The sequence below is a fragment of the Carettochelys insculpta genome, chromosome 7 (assembly GCF_033958435.1).
Source record: "Carettochelys insculpta isolate YL-2023 chromosome 7, ASM3395843v1, whole genome shotgun sequence".
Lineage (NCBI taxonomy): Eukaryota > Metazoa > Chordata > Testudines > Carettochelyidae > Carettochelys > Carettochelys insculpta.
Window position 1 is genome coordinate 71670003 of NC_134143.1, and position 21090 is coordinate 71691092.

Below are 21090 nucleotides of genomic sequence, written 5' to 3' on the forward strand. Positions count from 1 at the left end.
AATAATTTCCTGGAGCAGGTTGATGTTATTTAGGATCAAATCCATATGTGAGCTACTCAGAATCTTGCTGTCACTTGGGAAGCAAACCCAAGCAATGGGAATAGAAATAGACAAAACTGAATCTTGATTCTGAATTTCTTTTAATTTCAGAGGAAAGAGTTCATATTTCTGGACCTCAGCTTTTTCCTTGCTATGCCCTATCAGGGTTTGGATTCAGGTTAGGTACAAATTTTTGAGTTTGGCTATTACAGCAATCTTCCAACAACTGTCAGCAAATTTCAGACACAGGTATTGGAAATGTTGTGAGAACAATTCGTAAGATTTTGGTGCTGTCCAGTTTGACTCTTTGATCAGCCCTATAGCTGAAACCCTTTCCTCTACCTGAACCTGACCCAAATCCAAGTACCATCACCAGAAGGAATGTTTAAAAGCCTGGAACGCAATTATGAAGGCTTTATTAGACTGAAGAGGGAATAAAACAGAACTCTGCTAATTTGCGTGTCAAAAGAAAAACAGTTAAATGTAAGAAAATAAGTTCTTCTTCGAGTGTCCCCGTGGGTGCTCCACATTAGGTGTCGGGCTCGCCCCGGCGCCGCAGGTCGGATCTTCCAAGCAGTTTCTGCTGGACCGCGCATGCGCCGGGGCGCGCTGCTCCCTTGCGCGCTCCTGGCCACGTGCGCGATCTGGTCCCCGCCAGTTCCTCTTTAACTGCCATCGGCTGCAGACGGAATCCGCTCAGGCTACGGCCAGAGTTAGCGTATTTAACGTTTTTAATTGTTTTAAAGTTTCTTCAGTCTTAGATTGTTAGTCGGTTGTTGTTTTCAACAAAAAAAAAAAAGAACAAAACAAAGAAAGGGAAGGAATTCAAAGCTTCCAATCCTAGTAACAAGCAGAACACCGGAGGCCAGGAGCCTAGGGCCATTAGCCCTCCTGCCACGGCAGGCTTTATCCGAGAGGGGAACAAGCACAGAGAAGGTGTTAAGTACCCTATTAACAACTCAGACTCACCACAATGTCCTCTTCAGGATTCAAGAAGTGTGAGTCGTGCTGCGAGGCGATGCCACCGTCTGATGGGCACAGTCAGTGTATAAGGTGCTTGGGGGAATCCCATGTCACTCAGAAATGTTCCTTCTGCGCCAAGTTAACAGCCAGAGCAAGGAAGGACAGGGAGATGCAGCTGAAAATGCTGCTGTTTGACAAGGCCCTCCAGCCAGATGTGCCGGAGCGGCTGCAGCAGGAGGGACCCTCCGGGGCCCATAAAAGGAAAGCCACGTCCCTAACCCCATCAGCGCAAAAATGGAGGAAAATCTCCCCAACCCGATCCCTGCCGGCAGCAACAGCGAGCGGGACGGGTGGAGCGCACAGCCCCCAGCCGCAGCTACAGCTGATCGGCGGCGGCGCGGAGACGCACGTGGCGGAGGTTCAGCCTCCGATGATCAAACAGCCACCCCGCACCGCGGGCAGGGCGGCGGCCAAGCAAGCGCTGGAACCGGCGGCTCCGCAAACAGCGGCACCGACCCCCGGGGAACCGGCGGCGCAGAGCGCGCAGGCACGCAGCCTGCAGGCACCAGGGGAGACCGCCTGCGCGGCACCGCTGAGGAGCGTGCCGAGCGCGGTGCAGACTACGGGGCCGAGATCCCCGATGCGTCAGGGGGCGGAGCCACCCCCACAGGGGAGGGGAAAGGCAGCACAGAAAACACGGCACCGCAGTCCCTCTCCAGACAGAGCTGCAGAGCTGCTTTCTCTGAGCCCTCCGCTCGTGCTGCGGACTCCAACGAGAAGGCAGGGGTCACCCCTAGCCTATCTGGAGCCCCCATCTCCATTTCTACAGCCAGCCTCCCCATGGCTTGGACCACCTTCGCCCTTCTTGGGCTTCGAGCCACTTGAGTACTATCACAAATCAGTCTCTCCAGCGTCCCATGTCTCCAGAAGATCTTGCTCCCCCAGACGTAGGGGTATGCACCAAGGGAGTGGTCCAGGTCACCATCCCAGGAGCAGTGCCCGTGTTGCCATGGTCACCCCTATCATGCGGGGCATAGACACCATAGGCATACTACCAGGGACAGATCCCCACAGACGGTTCCGTATCCCCGAGGGCAATCTCGAACGGGGACAGAGACTCAGATATCTCAGGGGGAGTTGGTTCTGGAACCCCGGGTTTTTCCCTTGCAAGCTTCTAGCGAGCGGATGTACCACCATCAACAGGACCCGGAGGGGTCCAGAGAGGCGTACCCTAGTGGTTCCTTGCTGTCCTCCCCGGATGAGGCTACGGCCCCGGGGGACGTCCATCCTCCGGACGATCTCAAACAGTTCCAAGAGCTGTTTAAAAGGGTGGCCTTCACGCAAGGCATCCAGACAGCAGAGGTGCAAGAGAAGCACCATAAGCTCCTTAAAAATCTGAGACCTCCGGCCTCCTCTAAAATAGCCATACCGCTTGCCGAAGCAATCTTGGAGTCCGCCACCATGATATGGCAGACCCCTGCGACTATTCCGCCTGTCCACAAGAGAGTGGACAAGAAATATTTCGTGCCGGCGAAGGGCATGGAGTTCCTATTCAGCCACCCGCAACCAAATTCTCTGGTGGTAGAATCGTCTCAAAAGAGATCAAAAACGTCTCAGTTCAAAACGGGGGGAACGGACAAAGATGCCAAGAAACTAGAGCTGTTCGGCAGAAAGGTCTACTCCTCCTCCACCCTACTGTTGAGAATGCCGAATTACGCAGCGCATCTAGCGAACCACAATTTCGACAACTACTCTAGGTTAACCTCCCTCATGGACTCGCTTCCAGAGGACAAGAAGCCGGTGCTCAAGGCTATCGTGCAAGAAGGCTACGCGGCCTCGAGGACGGGAGTTCAGATCGCCCTGGATGTTGCGGACACAGCAGCATGCTCAACAGCTATGGCAGTGGTAATGCGAAGGGAGTCCTGGCTCCAAACATCGGGTATACCGAGGGATCTGCAGGCGAAGATCGTCAATCTCCCCTTCGACACGCAGCAGCTGTTTGCTGAATCAACTGACTCGGTCCTTCATTCCAGTAAAGACTCAAGAGCCACTCTTAGGACCTTAGGGAACTACACCCCTCCATACAGAAAGAAAAAGTACTACCCTCAGCAAAGATGGTACCAGTGTCAGCCACAGCATCCCCAGTATCACAGGGGTTACGAGCAAGGGTGACATCAACATCATCAACAATATAGAACTCCCAGGTGACATTCCCAACAGAGCCGTGCGTCCTCGGGGCAGGGCCAAAGGCCACAAGTTTGACACACAGATCCAGGGCTGCGCCATCGCTACCATCGCACAGTGTCATCCGAAGCTGTTATTCCACCATCGCCTCCGACCATTATACGACCAGTGGCAAAGGATCACCACAGACAAATGGGTGCTGGAGATCATAGCCACGGGGTACGCGATCCCCTTCCAGTCGCTCCCACCGCCACGACCTCCACCCAGGCCCCACCTGCAGGATGCCTCCCACGAAGCGAGACTCAAGCAGGAGGTAGACCATCTTATGCTCATAGGGGCAGTGGAAAGAGTGCCGGAGCAACTGCAAGGGAAAGGGTTCTACTCCAGATACTTCCTCACGGAGAAAAGGACAGGAGGCTGGAGGTCCATCTTAGATCTTCGAGGCCTCAACCGGTACCTGCGCAAGCAACGCTTTCGGATGATCACAATCGCCTCCATCCTTACGGCACTGGACGATGGAGATTGGTTTGCAGCCCTCGACTTACAAGATGCGTATTTTCACATAACTATCCGTCCAGCTCACCGACGTTCCTCCGGTTCATGGTAGGCAAAGAACATTTTCAATACAAGGTCCTACCGTTCGGCCTCTCCTCGGGCCCCAGAGTCTTCACCAAGACTTTGGCAGTGGTGTCAGCCTACCTGCACAGACAGGGGGTATTTATAGTCCCGTATCTGGACGACTGCCTACTCAAAGGGGCCTCGAAGGAGGAGGTACTACGCATGATACATGTCACAGCAGGCACGTTCTCTTCGCTCGGCCTGGTTATCAATCTGGCAAAATCAAAGATAGACCCCACACAGGACATAGAGTTCATAGGGGCATGCATAAATTCTATTACAGCGAGAGTGTATCTACCAGAGACACGCTTTTGGGCCATCGGCTCCCTCGTGCAAGTCATCACCTTCAGCCCTACGGTGCCGGTTCTGACGTGCTTACAGCTGCTGGGCCACATGGCAGCAGCGACGTTCGTAGTACAGAACGCCAGGTTACAGATGCGCAGCATGCAGCACTGGCTGGCGAGCATATACAAACCGGCAGCACACACCGTTCACAGGGTGGTGTCGCCCACGACAGAGGTGCGCAAATCCCTGAAATGGTGGGTAAACCCCAAGAACATGCTAACAGGGGTACCCTTCCACCAACCACAAGTATCGGTTTTTCTTACTACAGATGCCTCCCACATAGGGTGGGGAGCACACATGGGCAAAGAGGTGACGCAACGACTGTGGTCCTCCACGGAACAGTCACTGCACATAAATATACTGGAGCTCAGAGCGGTGTTCAACGCCTGCAGACACTTTTGAGACCATATACAAGGCAAAGTAGTCAGGATCAGTACAGACAATACCTCCACCATGTTTTATATAAATCGGCAAGGAGGAGCTCGGTCCCGTGCCTTATGTGCGGAAGCAGTCCGGTTGTGGAACTGGTGCTTCGCCAACAATATAACCTTGAAAGCCTCGTACTTACCAGGCGCTCACAATGTGAAGGCAGACCAGCTGAGCAGGCGTTTTGCACTCACACACGAGTGGCAGATCCGTCCCGATCTGCTACGACCGATGTTTCACACATGGGGCTTTCCCCAGATAGACCTGTTTGCCACTCAACACAACAAGAAGTGCCCACGATACTGCTCCAGGGCAGGACTGGGACGGGGGTCCCTGGGGGACACATTCGCTATCTCCTGGAGGGGCCCCCTGCTTTACACTTTTCCTCCCACAGTGCTGATCCACAAAGTCTTGCAGAAAGCCAGGAGAGAAGGAGCCCGAATGATCCTGATAGTCCCAATGTGGGATCGACAGCAATGGTTCCCCCTACTCCTGTGCCTGTCGGACCGTCCACCAATGCCCCTCCCGGTGGCGCCGGATCTGCTCACGCAAGTCCAGGGGTCCATAGTGCGTCCGCACCCCCAAGGCCTGTGACTACAAGCGTGGTTAATCCATGGCTCAGCTCCCTAGAGAGCACATGTACGGAGGAAGTGCAACAAGTCCTAGAAAGTAGCAGGAGGGCTTCCACCAGGAAGACCTACAAGCAGAAGTGGACTCGCTTCACGGCATGGTGTTCTACCAAACAGCTAGCCCCCCTTTCGGTGCCTATACCTGTAATATTAGAGTATTTACTGGACCTCAAGAGAGGAGGACTCTCGCTATCCTCGTTAAAGGTCCACCTTGCCGCCATTTCAGCATTCAGACACGAAGAGGAAGGGCACACGGTGTTCACCCATCCCATGGTTACCAGGTTCCTCAAAGGGTTGGTAAACCTATACCCCCCTCGGAAACCGCTTCCACCTTCATGGAACTTGGACCTGGTGCTTAGTGCGCTAACGGGACCACCGTTCGAGCCTTTAGCCACAGTTTCCCTCCGCCTCCTTACGATAAAGACGACCTTCCTTCTCGCAATCACGTCAGCTCGCAGGGTGAACGAGCTTGCGGCAGTTATGGCAACGCCACCCTGCACAGTATTTTCCAAGGAGGCAGTAACCATACGGCTGCATCCAGCCTTTGTTCCTAAAGTTTCTTCTGAGTTTCATATTAACGAACCTATTGTTTTACCCTCGTTTTATCCAAAGCCTCATAACTCTAACAAACAGGCGCGCCTACACCTCCTGGACGTGAGGAGGGCGCTAGCCTTCTATATAGACAGGACCAAGTCCTTCAGGAAAACGGATAGACTCCTAGTCTCTCTTGCTCCCAAATCGAAAGGAGAAGGTCTCTCTTCGCAGAGAATCTCGAAGCACATCGTATCCTGCATAAAAATGTGCTACGAACTCAAAAAGACTCCTTTACTGGCCACACCCAGGGCTCACTCCACTAGGGAGGTGGCGGCATCAACAGCCTTTTTCAAGGGCGTTGCGCTAAAAGACATTTGCAGAGCGGCGACCTGGTCATCCTATGACACCTTCGCCAAGTACTACACCCTTCACAGGGTATTCCAAGAGGATACCCAGCTCTCGACAGCGGTCCTCTCGGGGACAAGCTGCACATGATCCGATTACCCACCTCCTATTTTGGGTTACTGCTGGGTAGTCACCTAACATGGAGCACCCACGGGGACACTCGAAGAAGAAAGAGAAGTTACTCACCGTAGTAACGGTGGTTCTTCGAGATGTGTCCCTGTGGGTGCTCTACCACCCGCCCATCCTCCCCGCTTCGGATCTCTGTTTAGTGTTTTGCAGGAGCATCCGAGGCGGTTGGTCGAGGAACTGGTGGGGACCGGATCGCGCACGTGGCCAGGAGCGCGCAAAGGAGCGGCGCACACCAGTGCATGCGTGGTCCGGCAGAAACTGCTTGGAAGATCTGACCTGCGGCGCCGGGGCGAGCCCGACACCTAACGTGGAACACTCACGGGGACACATCTTGAAGAACCACCGTTACTACGGTGAGTAACTTCTCTTTACTAGTTGTGTGCAATGGTAATACCTGTCAAAAGGGACAAGAGTCAGCAAAACCTAGTATGACTCCACTGATTTTATGCAGTGTTGTTGTAGCCATGGTAGTCCCAGGATATTAGAGAGGCAAAGTTAGTGAGGTAATATCTTTTATTGGACCAACTTCTGTTGATGATAGAAACAAGCTCTCAATGTTACACATAGCTGAAGAAGAGCTCTGAGTAATCTCGAAAGCTTGTCTCTGTCACCATCAGAAGCTGGTCCAATGAAAGATTCTACTCACCCATCTTGTCTCTCCAATGATAATAGTAGTTTTGAAGTTTTGCTTTAAACCTTTTAAGGCAGGTGCCAAGGCATCCAGCATCCCAAAGAGAAGACAGGCTGGTGCCACGTAAATGTTCTTTTCAGGGGACTTGCATATTGCCATTAAATAAGCCTGATCTCAGTAACAGGTTAATCTAGTTTCACTTCAGCTTCTGGAGGTCTCTGTTGTTGACACTGAATGCTATTTGGTAACTTGTGACAGCAGCATGCCTCATTTCTGTGTGTCTGTGGGACTGGATAGGGTGGGGGTCTAGTTTTCCAGCAGGAAAAGCACACCAAGGTCACAAAAAGCAGTGGTACAGCAGGCACTAATTTTACCAGTGTCGTCACCTCTTCTAAACTAGAGATGGGGAGGCTGTCAAATTTGATAGATTGAAAAAGACAGACCCATTCAGCTGCTGCTTGTCTCTCCTTAATATGCCATTTTAGCTGGTCGTTGAAGATACTTGTATTTAAAATAAAGACATATCCAATTCCCAAAATTTTGACAAAGTTGAAATCCAAAATTTTTGGCTATCCCCTGCTTTTGAGGTGGGTTGAGACAAAACTAATCACTACAGTCTTTCTTTTAAAGTAGAAGTATAAAATAGACTGACTCCCCCCACTCACCACAAATGTAATCCCAATAAAAGACACTACTTGTGATATACATTGCTTAAAAAGAATACCTATCCTTCACTTTGCTCATTCTCTGACACATTTTAAAAATACTATCTCCCTGTCCCTCCTGTGTTCATTGGAAGACATGCCAAGTTCTGTGCTCAGTTGTGCAATCCATGTAGATTTCACTCGTCATGGTACAGGAATGCTGCATATATTTATTTCATAGAAGCCTCAGAATGCTTCCCAGCTTTTGGTTAAACAAAATAAACAGGCTTGTTCTTCCCTGCCTAGGCATTCCTTTTCTAATGTAATGAATTTCCTGTATAGTAAGAAGAGCTTTTCTCCTATTTAGGCATGAGAGTTTGTATTCATACATGTTCCTGACAAATCCATTAATTATTTTGCTGCAAAAACAAGATCACTTACTTTGTAAAGGTATTCAGTACAGGAATTTTCATATATGATTGAAGTCAGGTCATTGTAGCTTCACCTTCATGTGCAGTGCTTCCTTTCCCTCCTACTATGTAGGGTATTTTTCTGTTGCCCAGAGTAAATCTTAGAGCTTAAAAGGGAAATAAGCGGTATGATCACTTTGCTAAAAGGTATTCTACTATAACAAAACTTCAGGGTTTAATCACCTACAGAGAGCTGATTAAGGGGTACATTTGTACCTTCTGCATTTTCTGGCTAGCTGTTTTTCCCCTTTTGGCTGTGTCTACATGCGCACAAATCTTCAGCTGAACGGAATAAGGGGATTTCGAAATGTGCTGGGTCCTTTTGAAAAGGACCCCCATGTAGCCGAGCCGAGCCGCGGGCGTTCGAAAGCGGTGCTTTCAAAGCGCCGTGGCCAGAAGCATCCTAATGCTAATGAGGCACTGAATATTCAGTTCAGCGCCTCATTAGTAATCTTCAAAATAGCAATTAGCATGGTTATTTTGAAAATTGTGCCCGTGTAGAGACAGCCTTTGTGTTTCACCAACAGCCAGCAACTCATTTTGAGCTCCCATTTCTAAGCTGGTCAGGCTTTCCCCAATTTGTTGCTTTAAACAGTTGTAGGCTTCCATTTCTTCTCTGCTGTGGCCCATCTTTCAGATACTCATAGCTCAGAAACCAAGTAGCTCAGATGTTGGTCTCAATTAAGTGTGCCAGGGCTTGTAGTGGGTCTTATGTCTTTTTGTTCCCATGGATAACCTGTAGCTCTCAAGACGTTCGGGGGGGCAATTAGCTGATCTTATACTCTCATCTAGTAGTAGTAAACACTTTAATGTGTATAAAGAAGGCTTAAGTGAATTTCATTTCCTCTGTCCTCCAAGTTTCTTGATACCTAAATATGTCAGCAGAAAAGATGGCCTTGGCTATCAGATTTATGTCACATGAGGAGGCTGCGCATGTGAGAAGAAAGAGGAAACAATGGTTGAAGGGAGCTCAGTTCCAGCCATCATCTTTTCTATTGCTCTCTTATTACAGAGAACGAAAGATAAGCATTTCATGTTAGTGTCCTTTAAAATGAGAATGTTGACTATACGGGGCTATTTAAACTGATGAGGAAACCATCATCCTACAAGACAGGGTGTGCAAAATTTCAGAAAACATTTGCAGTAATATCCCTGAGGAAAGGAAAGAAAAAGGCAAAAGTAAGACAAGAATGTTATATTTAGGAAAATGCAGTAGTGGAGTGGAGAGGTGGAGCTAGGGTGTCTGTAATAATAACCCCTGCAACTCAACTCAGAGAATTTTCAGCTGTTGCCGCAGCAGTACAGAAAGTGTTTTTATGCTGTGAGTATGATCTGATTTGTTTTGTTACCCAGTGTTGTTATACTTTCGTATCTTACTGATTTTTAACACCAGTGCTCTGGTACAAAAAACCAAAAAGAAAATCTGCTTAAAGGAAAAGGCCATAATCGATGAAGGTGAAATCAAGATTTTTTTTTTCTGATTTGTGCAAGATGAAAGGTGTTCATCAGAGCCTCTGGCCTGTGAGGGTGAAAAAGTTTTTAGTGAGTTTATTTTCAGATTTACCTTTCGATTTCTTAGACCACACGGTTTTCAAACTGTAGGGTGTGTTCGAACCCGTATGGGACACAGAGGACTGTTTAAAGGGTAGGGCGGACTAGTGGTGATGCCAGGTGGCTTGGGCCATCCCCACACAGTGGGACTCGGGGGGAGTGCAGTTTCCATCCCCTAACTCACCTCAGCAGGCCATCCATCCTGTGGATCACGCTCAACATCTGTTGTGCACAGAGATGGTTGCATGCTTCTTCCACCGTGCTGAAAACTGGAGGGGGAGTGGCAATTGCTGAGTCTATTTTTGTTCTGGGTTGTATGTGTGGGGGAGGGCGGGACGCAATCAAAAATTATAAGGTGGGGGAGGGGCTGAGCTCAAAGCTTCAAAACCACTGTTTTGGCACTCCTGTTAATATACACATGCTTTTTGTATTACACCACCAGAATTAATTTGATACCTGATTTATCTAGTTTTAAAGGAATATTTAGAAAATATATCAATACTTCCTTTTCTTCAGTGATTAAAGGATCATTCTTTTAAGGTATTTTGGGATGAAAGGGACTGTGTCTTTGCTGCTGCTCTACAGCTTTTAGGTCAAAGGTACGTTTGTCCCATCTTTTCAGACGTGGAAAGATTTTGAAATCTATTATTTTAACAAGTATATTTGGCCAGTATTCTTGAAGCTGAAGCGGGTCTTTCTTCAACTGCCATGAATCCCTGCCTTGCCATCACAACAGGTTGCTCAGCTGAAGGGGTTGGGCCTGGTCAGTGAGCCATAGGTATTTTGGGAAATGGTCGTGATGATTCGGGGTAAGACTTTTCTCTCTAGGTTCTGGATCCTGCAGATGTTAACTGCCTTGAGTAATCCCTTTGACTAGAAATAGTAGTACCTAAAATGGTAAGAGCTAATTCTGATAGTAAATGTTTGTAGGGTTGGGCCCTGAATAGACATGTAGCCAGTGACCCAGCATAGTGTTAAAGTGGACACTGTGAACAGGGATCTAAAACAAATGTCTTGAGCATTTGTAGATTGGTGTTGACAAGAACAGAGTTATTAATTCTGGTTTTCTGGCCAGTGTTGGTTATTGCAGCTAGACGAACTAGCTACATCCCCAGTGCCAACATGAAGTTTTATTTTAAGCCCAGTGTGCCATTTATTAATATTTTGTTGAGCTTTTTAAAGTAGGGTAGTGACACAAATGTTGAGGGCTGAAAGGAACCTTCCCATTATTTTTGATCAATTACATTTTAATTATCAGTGAAACTGTCCTCAGAATGCAGGTTTCTTCTAATTTTTCTTCATAATTCTGCCCTCCTTTTCAGTATGACATATTACAGTTGTCTTTTCTGCAGGCAAACTCTCCTCCAATGAAGGAGGTTTAAAGAATGTACAAAATCAAGCCCTAATACTTGGGGTGCTGGAGATGCTCCACTCACTGCTTAGGGATGAGGCGGGGGCATAACTCCAGAAGTTGGAGCACTGGCCTTGTATACCCAGAGTTATGAGTTCATTCCTTGAGGGGGCCTTTCAAGGATCTGGGGCAGGTGAGATTTAAAAAAAAAGAAAAAAAAATCTGTCAGGGATGTGAAAGGTCCTGTTGTGAGGGCAGAGGACTGGACTCTATGACCTCTCAAGATCCCTTTCTGTTTTATGATAAGTTGATGAATGGCATCACCTCCTAGCAGGCCTGTGAATTAGCTCAGTCAGGCTGACACCCTTCTGGTGGTTGTCTCTTCAGTTTCTTCTCTGCTGCTCCTAAGTGGAGCTGCAACTATTCTCTTCATGAAGCAGCCCACCAGTCAAGTCTCAAGTGTGGCTTCCTCTTCCAAGGGCAGGGGTATCAAAGTTCCTGCTTTCCAGCAGTGGTCTGCTTCACTGCTTCCCAGTGCCACTCTTTCAGTGGCTGGCAGAGGAACCTAGCCACCCACCACTCTGGGTTCCACCTCAGGGACCCTCTACACAACAGTCAAGGTCCTTTCAGTACACCTAGCTCTCTTTCCCTGAGCTGTTTCCATATCCCTTCCTCCCCATTCCTCTGGGTTTGCCAGTATCCTCTGTTCTTCCTTCCAGGGAGTAACTTTAGGCAACTCAGATGTGCAGTGCCCCAAACATACCTCCCTCTTCCCAGAGAGTGACTGCAGACTTCTTCCCAGCAATTCTGTGTGCTCTCCATCTCCTATCTTTCATGCAAGCCCTGTCTGTGCCTCACAGCTTCTCGCTAATTAATTTCCTCCTGGCTAAAGCTCCCTGGTTTGCAGCTTAATTAGTTGATTGTGCCTACCTGGCCCAATTCAGCTCTGGCAGGGCCAATGTGGTAAGTACAACACTTCACACTGGGGCAAAAACTGTTTCTAACTTTTCCCAGAAATTTATTAATGCCTCAAAAAATCTCTCCCTCATCTTTTAGAAAGCAAACAGAATAAACTTTAGATCAGATATGTTTTCTGCTTACCAGTGTGCTTGAATTTGATATTTAGTAGCATTTCTTGGCATTAGAAACCATAGAACATAGATTCTTTCTTCATGTAGGATCTAGCACTGGCCTTTTCTAAATCTGAGATGTCTAAACTTACTTTAGAAAACACCATAGGTTCATGCTGCTGATTCTCACACTTCTCTTACCACAGCTCAGAGAGCTGATTTATTTACTTCAAGAGTGATGCTTGAGTGGTTTATGATCTTCTCTGATATTTTTAAAGAGGGATTTCTATACTTACTCACAGTATGTTTCCTGAATATATCATCTTGTTTAGATATCACAGATGTCTGTCAGCAGAGATTTTCATTTTTAACTCTTCATTCCCTTTATATACCTCCTTGTCAGAGGTTGGCAGTTTGCCAGGAAACTGTGAGTGCCAGAGTGAGCACAAAAGGTTAGGGATAAAGTATTCTAGCTATAAAGAAACTCTATTCCAAATGGATCAGTGTAGAACAACAATAATATCCAATGACTAGCTAAATTAGCCACAGATGTGTTTTTGCTAACACTATTCAAGAAGACATACGGTATCATAGGGCTTGGTTCAGACATCATAATGTTCTAAAGTCAGATCAGATTCAAGCAAAGTTGCATTTGTACTAGCAAAGCCTTTAATGAATTGCGTAATACTGTTCAGATGAGTGGATGAATCAGATTGCTGCTGCAGATTTTGCAAGAACATTTCTGAGAGATGAGGTAAGGCTGCTGGCACTAAAGCGTGGTAGTTTGATCTTGACAAGTTTGATGTTTAAATTCTAGCTTGTATAGATTGACACATATGGTTAAAGTGACATGTCATGTAGGCTGCCATAAGTCTGAAGAAGAATCTCAGGGTCTCCTGAAACCTGAAGCTTCATGGAACAGTTTGTTTTTACATTTACTGTTGTCATTGCTTACGATATCCTCCCCTGTTACAGATCCTTCACAAAAAAAGTGTTACTGAGTTAGCCTCAGAGAAGGCTAATTATTTTGGCAGCCTGCTGAGGGCAGTGTACTTGTATCCAGGCAAAACCTTGCTGGCTCTGGGCATCTCTTGATGAGAGTGCAGGCAGATGCTTAGGTATTACCCTTTCTCATGTGTTTCTAGGCAGGTTTTTTTCATGGCATGATCTCTGTATCAGTACTTGGTACTTCTGGCTAATTTCAGCCTTGTTGAAAAGCTGAGATTCTACCCCGCAGTTGAATCCTTAACTTTGCTGTTTATAACTCTTTTTAGTTCGCAGTGGAGAACAAATCTGGCTAGAAATCTTGAGGAACAGCAGATTAGTTACATAGTAGAAATTATGTGGGAAATGTAACTTTATTAGTTAATCAGAATCAGAAAAGAATGCAGTTTCTTTTGTGTTTTGACCTATTTCTTTATCTTTTTTTTTGGGGGGGTGGGAATGAATGCAGTACATTTGAAATCAAAGTAACAATATAGTGAAACAATATTCAAAAAAAATTCTCAGTCCAACAAGATTTTGATAGTGAAAGTTAAAAAACCTGGAAAATATCAGTTACAAGTATTATAAAAACTTCTGTGCTTTTCAGGGTGGAAATGTATCTAAGTGTGTGTTTTCAGGTGTTATATTAAATGATTAATAATAATATTGGTTAAGTTTTGGTGAGCGGTCATTTTAATGTTTCCTTGAGTTTTCCAATTTAATTCAAAATAAGGGTCAAATAGTAAATGTTTATCCAGGAAACTGCTAATCTCATTCCTCCTTGTCTCATCTCTTTGTCATATTTTATTTTAATCAAGCAAACTTTATCATTCCTACACATGTATATATCTTTTTATATCATAACCTGGGTGCAAGAGATCTTGCATTCCTGTATTTAGGATTTTTTTCAGGACTTGTGTGTGTGTGTGCTTGTTTATACAAACATTAATTTTGAGAATAACCATGAAAAAAAATCATGGCTTTGTTGGAAGTATACTAAAAAGTAAAGCTGATCTGTGCGTTCATGTTTCATGTAAGTTCTGATTTTAATTATTTAGGATAGTCTGGATATGTTAGATCATATGTCATTTAACAATAAGAGAAATAAGTTTACTCCCAAATAATTTTATTCAAGAAATGTTTATCTCTACGGATTTATTTCCTCTCTTCTTTATAGGGTCTTTGTGAACAGAAGTTTAGCAATGGAAAAGATAAAGTGCTTTGGTTTTGATATGGATTACACGCTTGCTGGTGAGTACCTTCTTGATTTGCATAATTGCTCCTGATCAGTGCTTTGTGTCTTGCTTGTTAAGAGAAAAATAGAAATTGGTTGTTGTCATTCTGGTTAGGCGGTGCTTGCTTAGTGGGCTGAAGTGGCACCTATTCAGAGCATTTTTACTTTAGAGTTTTTGGTTAGATCAGCTATCTTTAAACTATATTTGGTTTTAAAATATGTTCCCCTAGGACAGGTTCAAATTATGTGGGGCCTCAGAAAGATCAAAGCTTACACTAGATGAAATTGGTGTCCTAGGTCAGTGGTTCTCAACCAGGGTACCTTATCTCTGGGGCTAACGCAGAGGGCTTTCAAGGGGTGCATCAGCTCAACTACATATTTGCCTAGGTTTACAATGGGCTACATAAAAACCACTAATGAAATCAGTACAAACTAAAATTGTACACCACAGTGTAAGTACAGTAGTTATACTTGAATTGATTTGTAATTTTATGATAAAATGAGAATTTATGTAATTTTTCAGTGATAGGGTGCTGAAACTTATTTTCATGTTTGATTTTGTGAGCAAGTAGTTTTTAAGTGAGGTGAAATTTGGCTACCCAAAACAAATCTGACTCCTCAAAAAAAAGGTACTGTAATCTGGAAAGGTTGAGAACTATAGTCCTAGATGCATAATTGCTTAAAATTACAGTATAATGTTAACTTGATTGTACATGGTAAGCTGATTTTGGTTTTTAAGCTGTGAGAAGACTGTACATTCACCCAGCATGGAGGGAGATAGGCCTGTGAGAACCACGATCAAAGGAATCTTAATTCAGTTGTGATGAATCTTCTTTATCACTCAGTCCTCAGTTGGCTGATCCTGTATAATGAAGGTCAAAGAACAGGGAATATTTTATGTTTCTATTAAACAAGCTGTGTAGAATGCTTTGTACATTTCTGAAGAGATGTATATTGTGTAGGGGGCTAGGCATTATCGTTTAGCTTTTTACATTTTTCATACTTTATTTCTCCATTGCCCAAGTACAAGGATGCAAATGCTTTGAAACGTAAGGTAGAGGGTGGGAAAAAAGCCTTTGCCAAATACATGTATGATATATTCTCTGTTATGCAAGATAAAGACAAAAAGCTCATTGTTCATTTCCCAGTCTTGTATTGAAGTGTATGTATTTTAACAATAGGTACTGCACAAATTTCTATCTTCCCTTCCCACCACCATCAATGTCATTGATATAAGGTATACAATAATGTTTCTTACTATACTGGATATTTTAGTTTATGATTGTTATCTGTACTCCCATTCAAGATGAGAAAAGTAAGCTAAAATATCAAGGTTGGCTGATAAGTGGATCATTGCAGGGGTTAAGTCTGATAATTTAGTATTTGAGTGATTGCACATGTCCATTCCATTTCAGGTGTGTGCACGCCTAGTGCACAGGTGTTGGAGATTTTTCCCTCAGAGGTACCTCTCAGGGAGGCACATGCACCCTCTGCTGTCTCGCACGATAGCTTGAAGGTATGAAGGACAGAGCCAACTCTGATCCTCCCTCAGTTCCTTCTGACTGCCTGTGATGGTGGCTGGAACAGGTGGTTTTGTTATTGAAAGATTTTCCCCCTCCCCCCATCATATTTGTAGATAGTTGGTGTTTTGTTTCAGAAGTTGTTAAGGGAGTAGACTATCAGTCATAGAAATAAGTTTTCTTTTAAAGTTTTTTTTTTAACACTTCAGTTCCTGTTGCTGAGTACTGCTCATGGAGCATGCCTTGGTCACTGGGTTTCAGTCCCTGCCATTCCCGCTAGAAACCAATGTCAGGAAGTAACCTGCACTCTAGTTGCCTGAAGTGTCCTGGGGAGACTCACATCAGGTATTGGGCAAATTTGCAGGAACTTTGAGGCCAAGAACCAACAAAGGGAAGCTGGCCTTAAGTTTCTTCTGATGGAGAGTGTCCTGCATCCACCCATGGAGCCTTTCCACTTGGAGAAGGTACTGAGCATGTCTGTTCCATCAGAAGTGCTCCTCTGATTTTTGACTGAGCCTTTGGGCTGGTCAGCATCCCCGTGACATAGAGAGGGACTGAAAGATGGCATCTAAGGTACTGATCAGATAGATCAAGGTTCCTGTCATTGGAGTCCAGCAAGCATGTGGACAAGAATACTACAGTGTGCATGAGGCTGAAGAAGTCTCTGAGGCATTCATCTGCTCAGGAAGGTCGTCAGCCAGTACCATTGAGACCAGCCCCTGAAGTGGCACAGGAGACTATCTCAGTACCGTCTACTTATGCTAAAGCACAGGATCTGTCAGTCTTACTCATAGTTCCAGCATGGCTGCAGCAACATTGGTTTTCCACTTTGCTGACCACCTCACACACAGCTCCACTGATGGACACTATAGTCCATGGGATGCAGACTTGATCTCCCAGAACCATGGTCGTTGTCCTCCGATTCCAGCCTGCATGCTTTCTCCTTGGTAGTCTGGATGCTCTGTGACTAAGCTTCAGGAGAAGATTTGTTTCAAGGGAGTTCCAGATGCTCATTTAAATAGCAGACTTCTTTCTACTATGTTTACTTACTTGGCAAAATGGGAGAATCTTCATTTTGTCCCAGCAAAAAAGTGTTCCCCAGTCCATGTTCCTATCCATCATGTATTGCTCTATTTGTTATACTCAAACCAGCAAGAGCTGACTATTAGTTCCAAGTCCATCTAACAGCTATCTCAGCATCTCCTCCTGCCAATTGACAGAAACTCATTTTTCTCCAGTCCTGTTACAACTTTCTGAAGGCTTTGCTCTGGCAATATCCTCAAGAACAAGGTCCTGGTCACCCTTAGGACTTAAATATAGTATTAACAAACTTAATGAGCCATTGGCTACTTGTTCGTTGCTCCATCTTTCTATGAAGACTGACTTTTTGGTCACAATTACCTCAACCTGGAGAATGGGACAATTACAAGCACTCATTTCCAGAAGCCCCTATACATTCTCTTACAAGGACAGGATAGTCTTATGCCTTCATCCAAAGTTTCTCACTAAGGCAGTATCTCATCTCCACATCAATCATGCAATACATTTATCAACTTTCTTCCTGCATCCTTATAATCATACACATGAAAGAGGCTCCACACCTTAGGTGTTGGAAGAGTGGTAGTGTTTTTTCCAGTCAAGACTAAACAATTTAGGTCATCATCTCCGTTGTTCGTAGCAATTGCAGTCATAGTCTCTTCTCAAAGCATCTTATTGTGAATCTCCTGTTTTATTTATTTGTGCTACAAGAGGGCCAATGAATTGGCATTGAATGGAGTGCTAGTGTGTTTGATCAGATCTCATGAAGCCTCTCTGGCTTTTCTGGCCCAGCTGTGTATTTTGGATATTTGCAAAGTGGCTACTTCATCATCAGTGCATACTTTTACCTCCCATTGTGCCATTTCTGGGCAAATTAGAGACTATGCCAGATTTGGATATGTGATCCTTCAGTCATTATTCAGGTAGAGTGCAACCTCCAGATTGACCTGCTTGTGAGTCACCTGAAATGGAATAGATGTACAGTCATTTGAAGAGTTAAAAATGGTTACTATCCTGTTCCATAAATGTTCTTTGAGATGGGTTGCACATGTCCATTCTGTTACACCTGTTGCCCTCAGATAGAGAGTCCTACAGTAGGAAGGAACTTAGGGGGATTGAAGGTGGCTCTCACCTTTAAATTTTGAATTGTGGGTTGAAAAAGGGAAGTGCACATTAAAGTGCATGTTAAATCTGACATCTGTGCACTGAGCACACATACTCCTGAAGCAGAATGACAGATGCAACACATCTCAAGGAGCACTGGTTACAAAGTCGATTTTCTTACTGTGTTGGGTGATGAGTAGCATGGCAAGGAAGGCCTTAGGGATAGCACTGAGGATCAGAGAAGCCAATTACTAGCTGTCAAGTTGTAGTCAGGAGAACCTCCAGAGGCTCCTGGATAATCTATTCTGAGTCTGGCCATGACCCTTGAGAGCTTAAGGTGATCATAATTTTAAAAAAGGCGGTGTTTGGTACACTTGCAAAATAGTCATTCAAAAACACAAAAGTTCAGGGATTTTTCCCCAAGAAGATTGTGGGTGCCAGTTTTTCCCCAGTTTCTGTCTCAAAAGCAACAGATAGTTATTTCTCATTGTGGAGAAATTTTCCAGTAACTCATATGTTCTGAGTGAGGTCAGTATGAAATACTGAATGAGTGTCTTTAGCATTCATGATGAATAAAAAAAAAACAATTTTAATAGTGTCTATGCCACTCCAACTCTTCACTCTAACCATTGTTTATTTCACTGGGCAGTTTCTGATAAATGCAGAGCAAATTCCACTTGGCACAACAAAATCACTTGACTGAAGATACAGTTGGTTTTTTTTTTTTAAGTTTTGCTTAAATGAAAAATATGAACATTTTAAATGTCCTCAGAATTTTCTGGGACATCATATGAAAAATAGAGACTATCCCAACAAAACTAGGCTATAAAGACGCTTTAAGCATGCTATACCTAGTGCAGGTGGAATGGATGAGTTGCTGTGTAGTGTGAAAAACAGAGAAGCATTGTCTGAGCAGAAGACTGGGAGCCAGAGACATTTTTATTTCAACTTTGACACTGATGATACCCTGTCACCTTCGGCATGTCACTCTACTGCATTTTTTCAAACTGTACAAAGTGGATAATACTCACTGATCTTCCTTAAATGGGTGCTGTGAGAATCTGATTAGTGTTTGCAAACCATTTTGAAAATGAAAGCTTATGAAAGGCAATTTCGAAGCAGTATTTTCCTCCTTTTTCCACAGTTTATGCAGACAAACTAATATCTGTACATCTTTTTGTATTTTATCATCATCCTTTTTCTCTCCCTTTTTAATTGAAGTTGCTTTAAAAAATCCCACACTTTCTCATTAGTGTGTTTAATAACTCTAAGGCACTGAACGCCCCTGCTCATGCCCACATTTTAATTTGGGAAGATGTACTGATTGCAGAATCTTTTTCCATTCTGTATCTTTGGCTAAATCTACACTTACTGTAGAAGATTGACTGCTCTGGGTCAATCTTCTGGGGTGCATTTTGCACATGCGCGAAATGGCACGTTCCAGGGTCATTGTTGACCCCGGAACTCCTCGTGAGCTGCAATGATTAAGGAAGGTGCTCTCACTGATCTTCTGTTGTGAAGACAGTCATGGATGTCGACAGCCACAAAGCGAATTTTTGGTACTCAATTGGCATACCAAAAATTGTGTATCAGCCATCGACTTTCAAGGTATGTGTAGACCTAGCCTTTGATAAAACAAAAAAGCAGGCATGTAGCTCTTTAAAGACTAATAAAATAATGTTGTAGGTGCTGAGCTTTCATGGGGCAGACTCAGTTCTTCAGATTACCAAAGCTCATCACCTCATAAATCTACATGACTGCTTTTTTGTTTTGTGAAGATAGAGACTAACATGGCTACCTCTCTGTGACTATGTATCTTTGAGGACTATCAGGTCAGGAGTTAACTGGTGACATTCATTCCTGGTTGGCAGTTATTGCCTCTGATAACCAAGCACCAAAGTTATGTACAGAATAAATTTATTATGTGCACCAAGGCATGCATCAATGTGCATCACCAGTAGAACCAAAAACCTAGCTGTGGGGGCTCTGCTAATCAACTGGGCAGCATCTGAATCTCTCCTGAGCGGCTACACAAGCTCTCAGCTTACAGAGAACACTGTCAAGAGCTCAAGATTGTTCAGCCACAGAGCAGAATTGTCTGTCTTGTGAAGGGAGGAGGCAGCATTAACGGCAGAAAGAACTTCAAATACTGTTTTCTTCTTTCTTTCTCCCAAAGCAATGGCTTTGAGCCTGTGATTCCAAAGTGAGGAAAAATGGCTTTATGCAAAATGCTTCTTAGTACCAAAATAGTCAGGATAACTGACTTAGTTACTGAAACTTCTTTGCCATCATGTTCAAAATAGCATATCTGTGGCCATTTTTTTTAACCCAACTATGAATGTGAAGAACATGTACCTCTGCACAATATACAGTTGAATGATTTGGAATACAGCTCATTTTATTGAGAACACAGCACTTCAGTTTGTAGTAGTTGCTGCAATATACTTTTACAGAAGAGACTAAGTGGTCCCTAATCAAAATGTTTTCTTTATCAGGAGCAAAATTTGGGAGATGACCATCATTGACACACATTTATCACCCATAGTCATGGTATCATCATACTATATTATACTAACATATGATTCCACCCGGCATATCCTGTAAGGGACTACTTGGGCAAGTATCCTCATCTCTCCTTCAGGCAAGATGCCTCAAGATTTCAGCCTTCACCATAGGGGGGGGGAAAAAAGGTAGTATCATACAAAAAACTGTGTATTTGCCTTCCCTTCTCACCTGAAAAATGTGTGGTCACTGTGTTTATGGCTAGAATTAATTTGCCTACTATGAGTGTAAATCACAATAGCTGTTGATCCATTTATATTCTCTTTCTTGTCCACTAAGGCTCACTGTAGTACCCTTGCATGGTAAGATGGAAGATTTCCACATTTCAGAGAACTCGGAGAATCTTCTTAAGTTCATGTGTGTGAGATGTGGAGAACCTAAGACAATCTATCTGTGTAGTATTCTAACTTTACAGCTTATTCATATGAACTTCCTTTCACTACATTTGTTTTTCCTTGTGTTGGTGAACTGCATTATAATATGCAGCAGAAGGCTTTTATAGGCTAGAGAGAGAGTGTTTGGAATAAATTCTTAGATTTCAGGAACAGTACCATGGTTTTTATTTTGGCTCGTGTATATAAACGTGAGGATAAACTAACAGCTTCTGGAACCCTTGGTGGGTGTCGGCCACACGAGTTATGGGTAATTTCAGTTGTTGC

The 21090-nt window shown here is 44.5% G+C and overlaps 1 protein-coding gene across 6 annotated transcripts in view; it reads left to right on the forward strand.

Annotated features, from left to right (window-relative positions):
• The window catches only part of NT5C2 (5'-nucleotidase, cytosolic II), a 93838-nt gene that overhangs the window by 32825 nt on the left and 39923 nt on the right, over positions 1-21090 (forward strand). For 4 of the 6 annotated variants that reach the window (XM_074999235.1, XM_074999234.1, XM_074999236.1 and 1 more), the window contains one exon: positions 14151-14224. In XM_074999235.1, the coding sequence (XP_074855336.1) occupies positions 14151-14224 (74 nt within the window). Of the gene's footprint in view, positions 1-9309; positions 9339-14150; positions 14225-21090 lie in introns of those variants that run through there. The other 2 variants (XM_074999239.1, XM_074999237.1) reach the window with 2 other exon arrangements.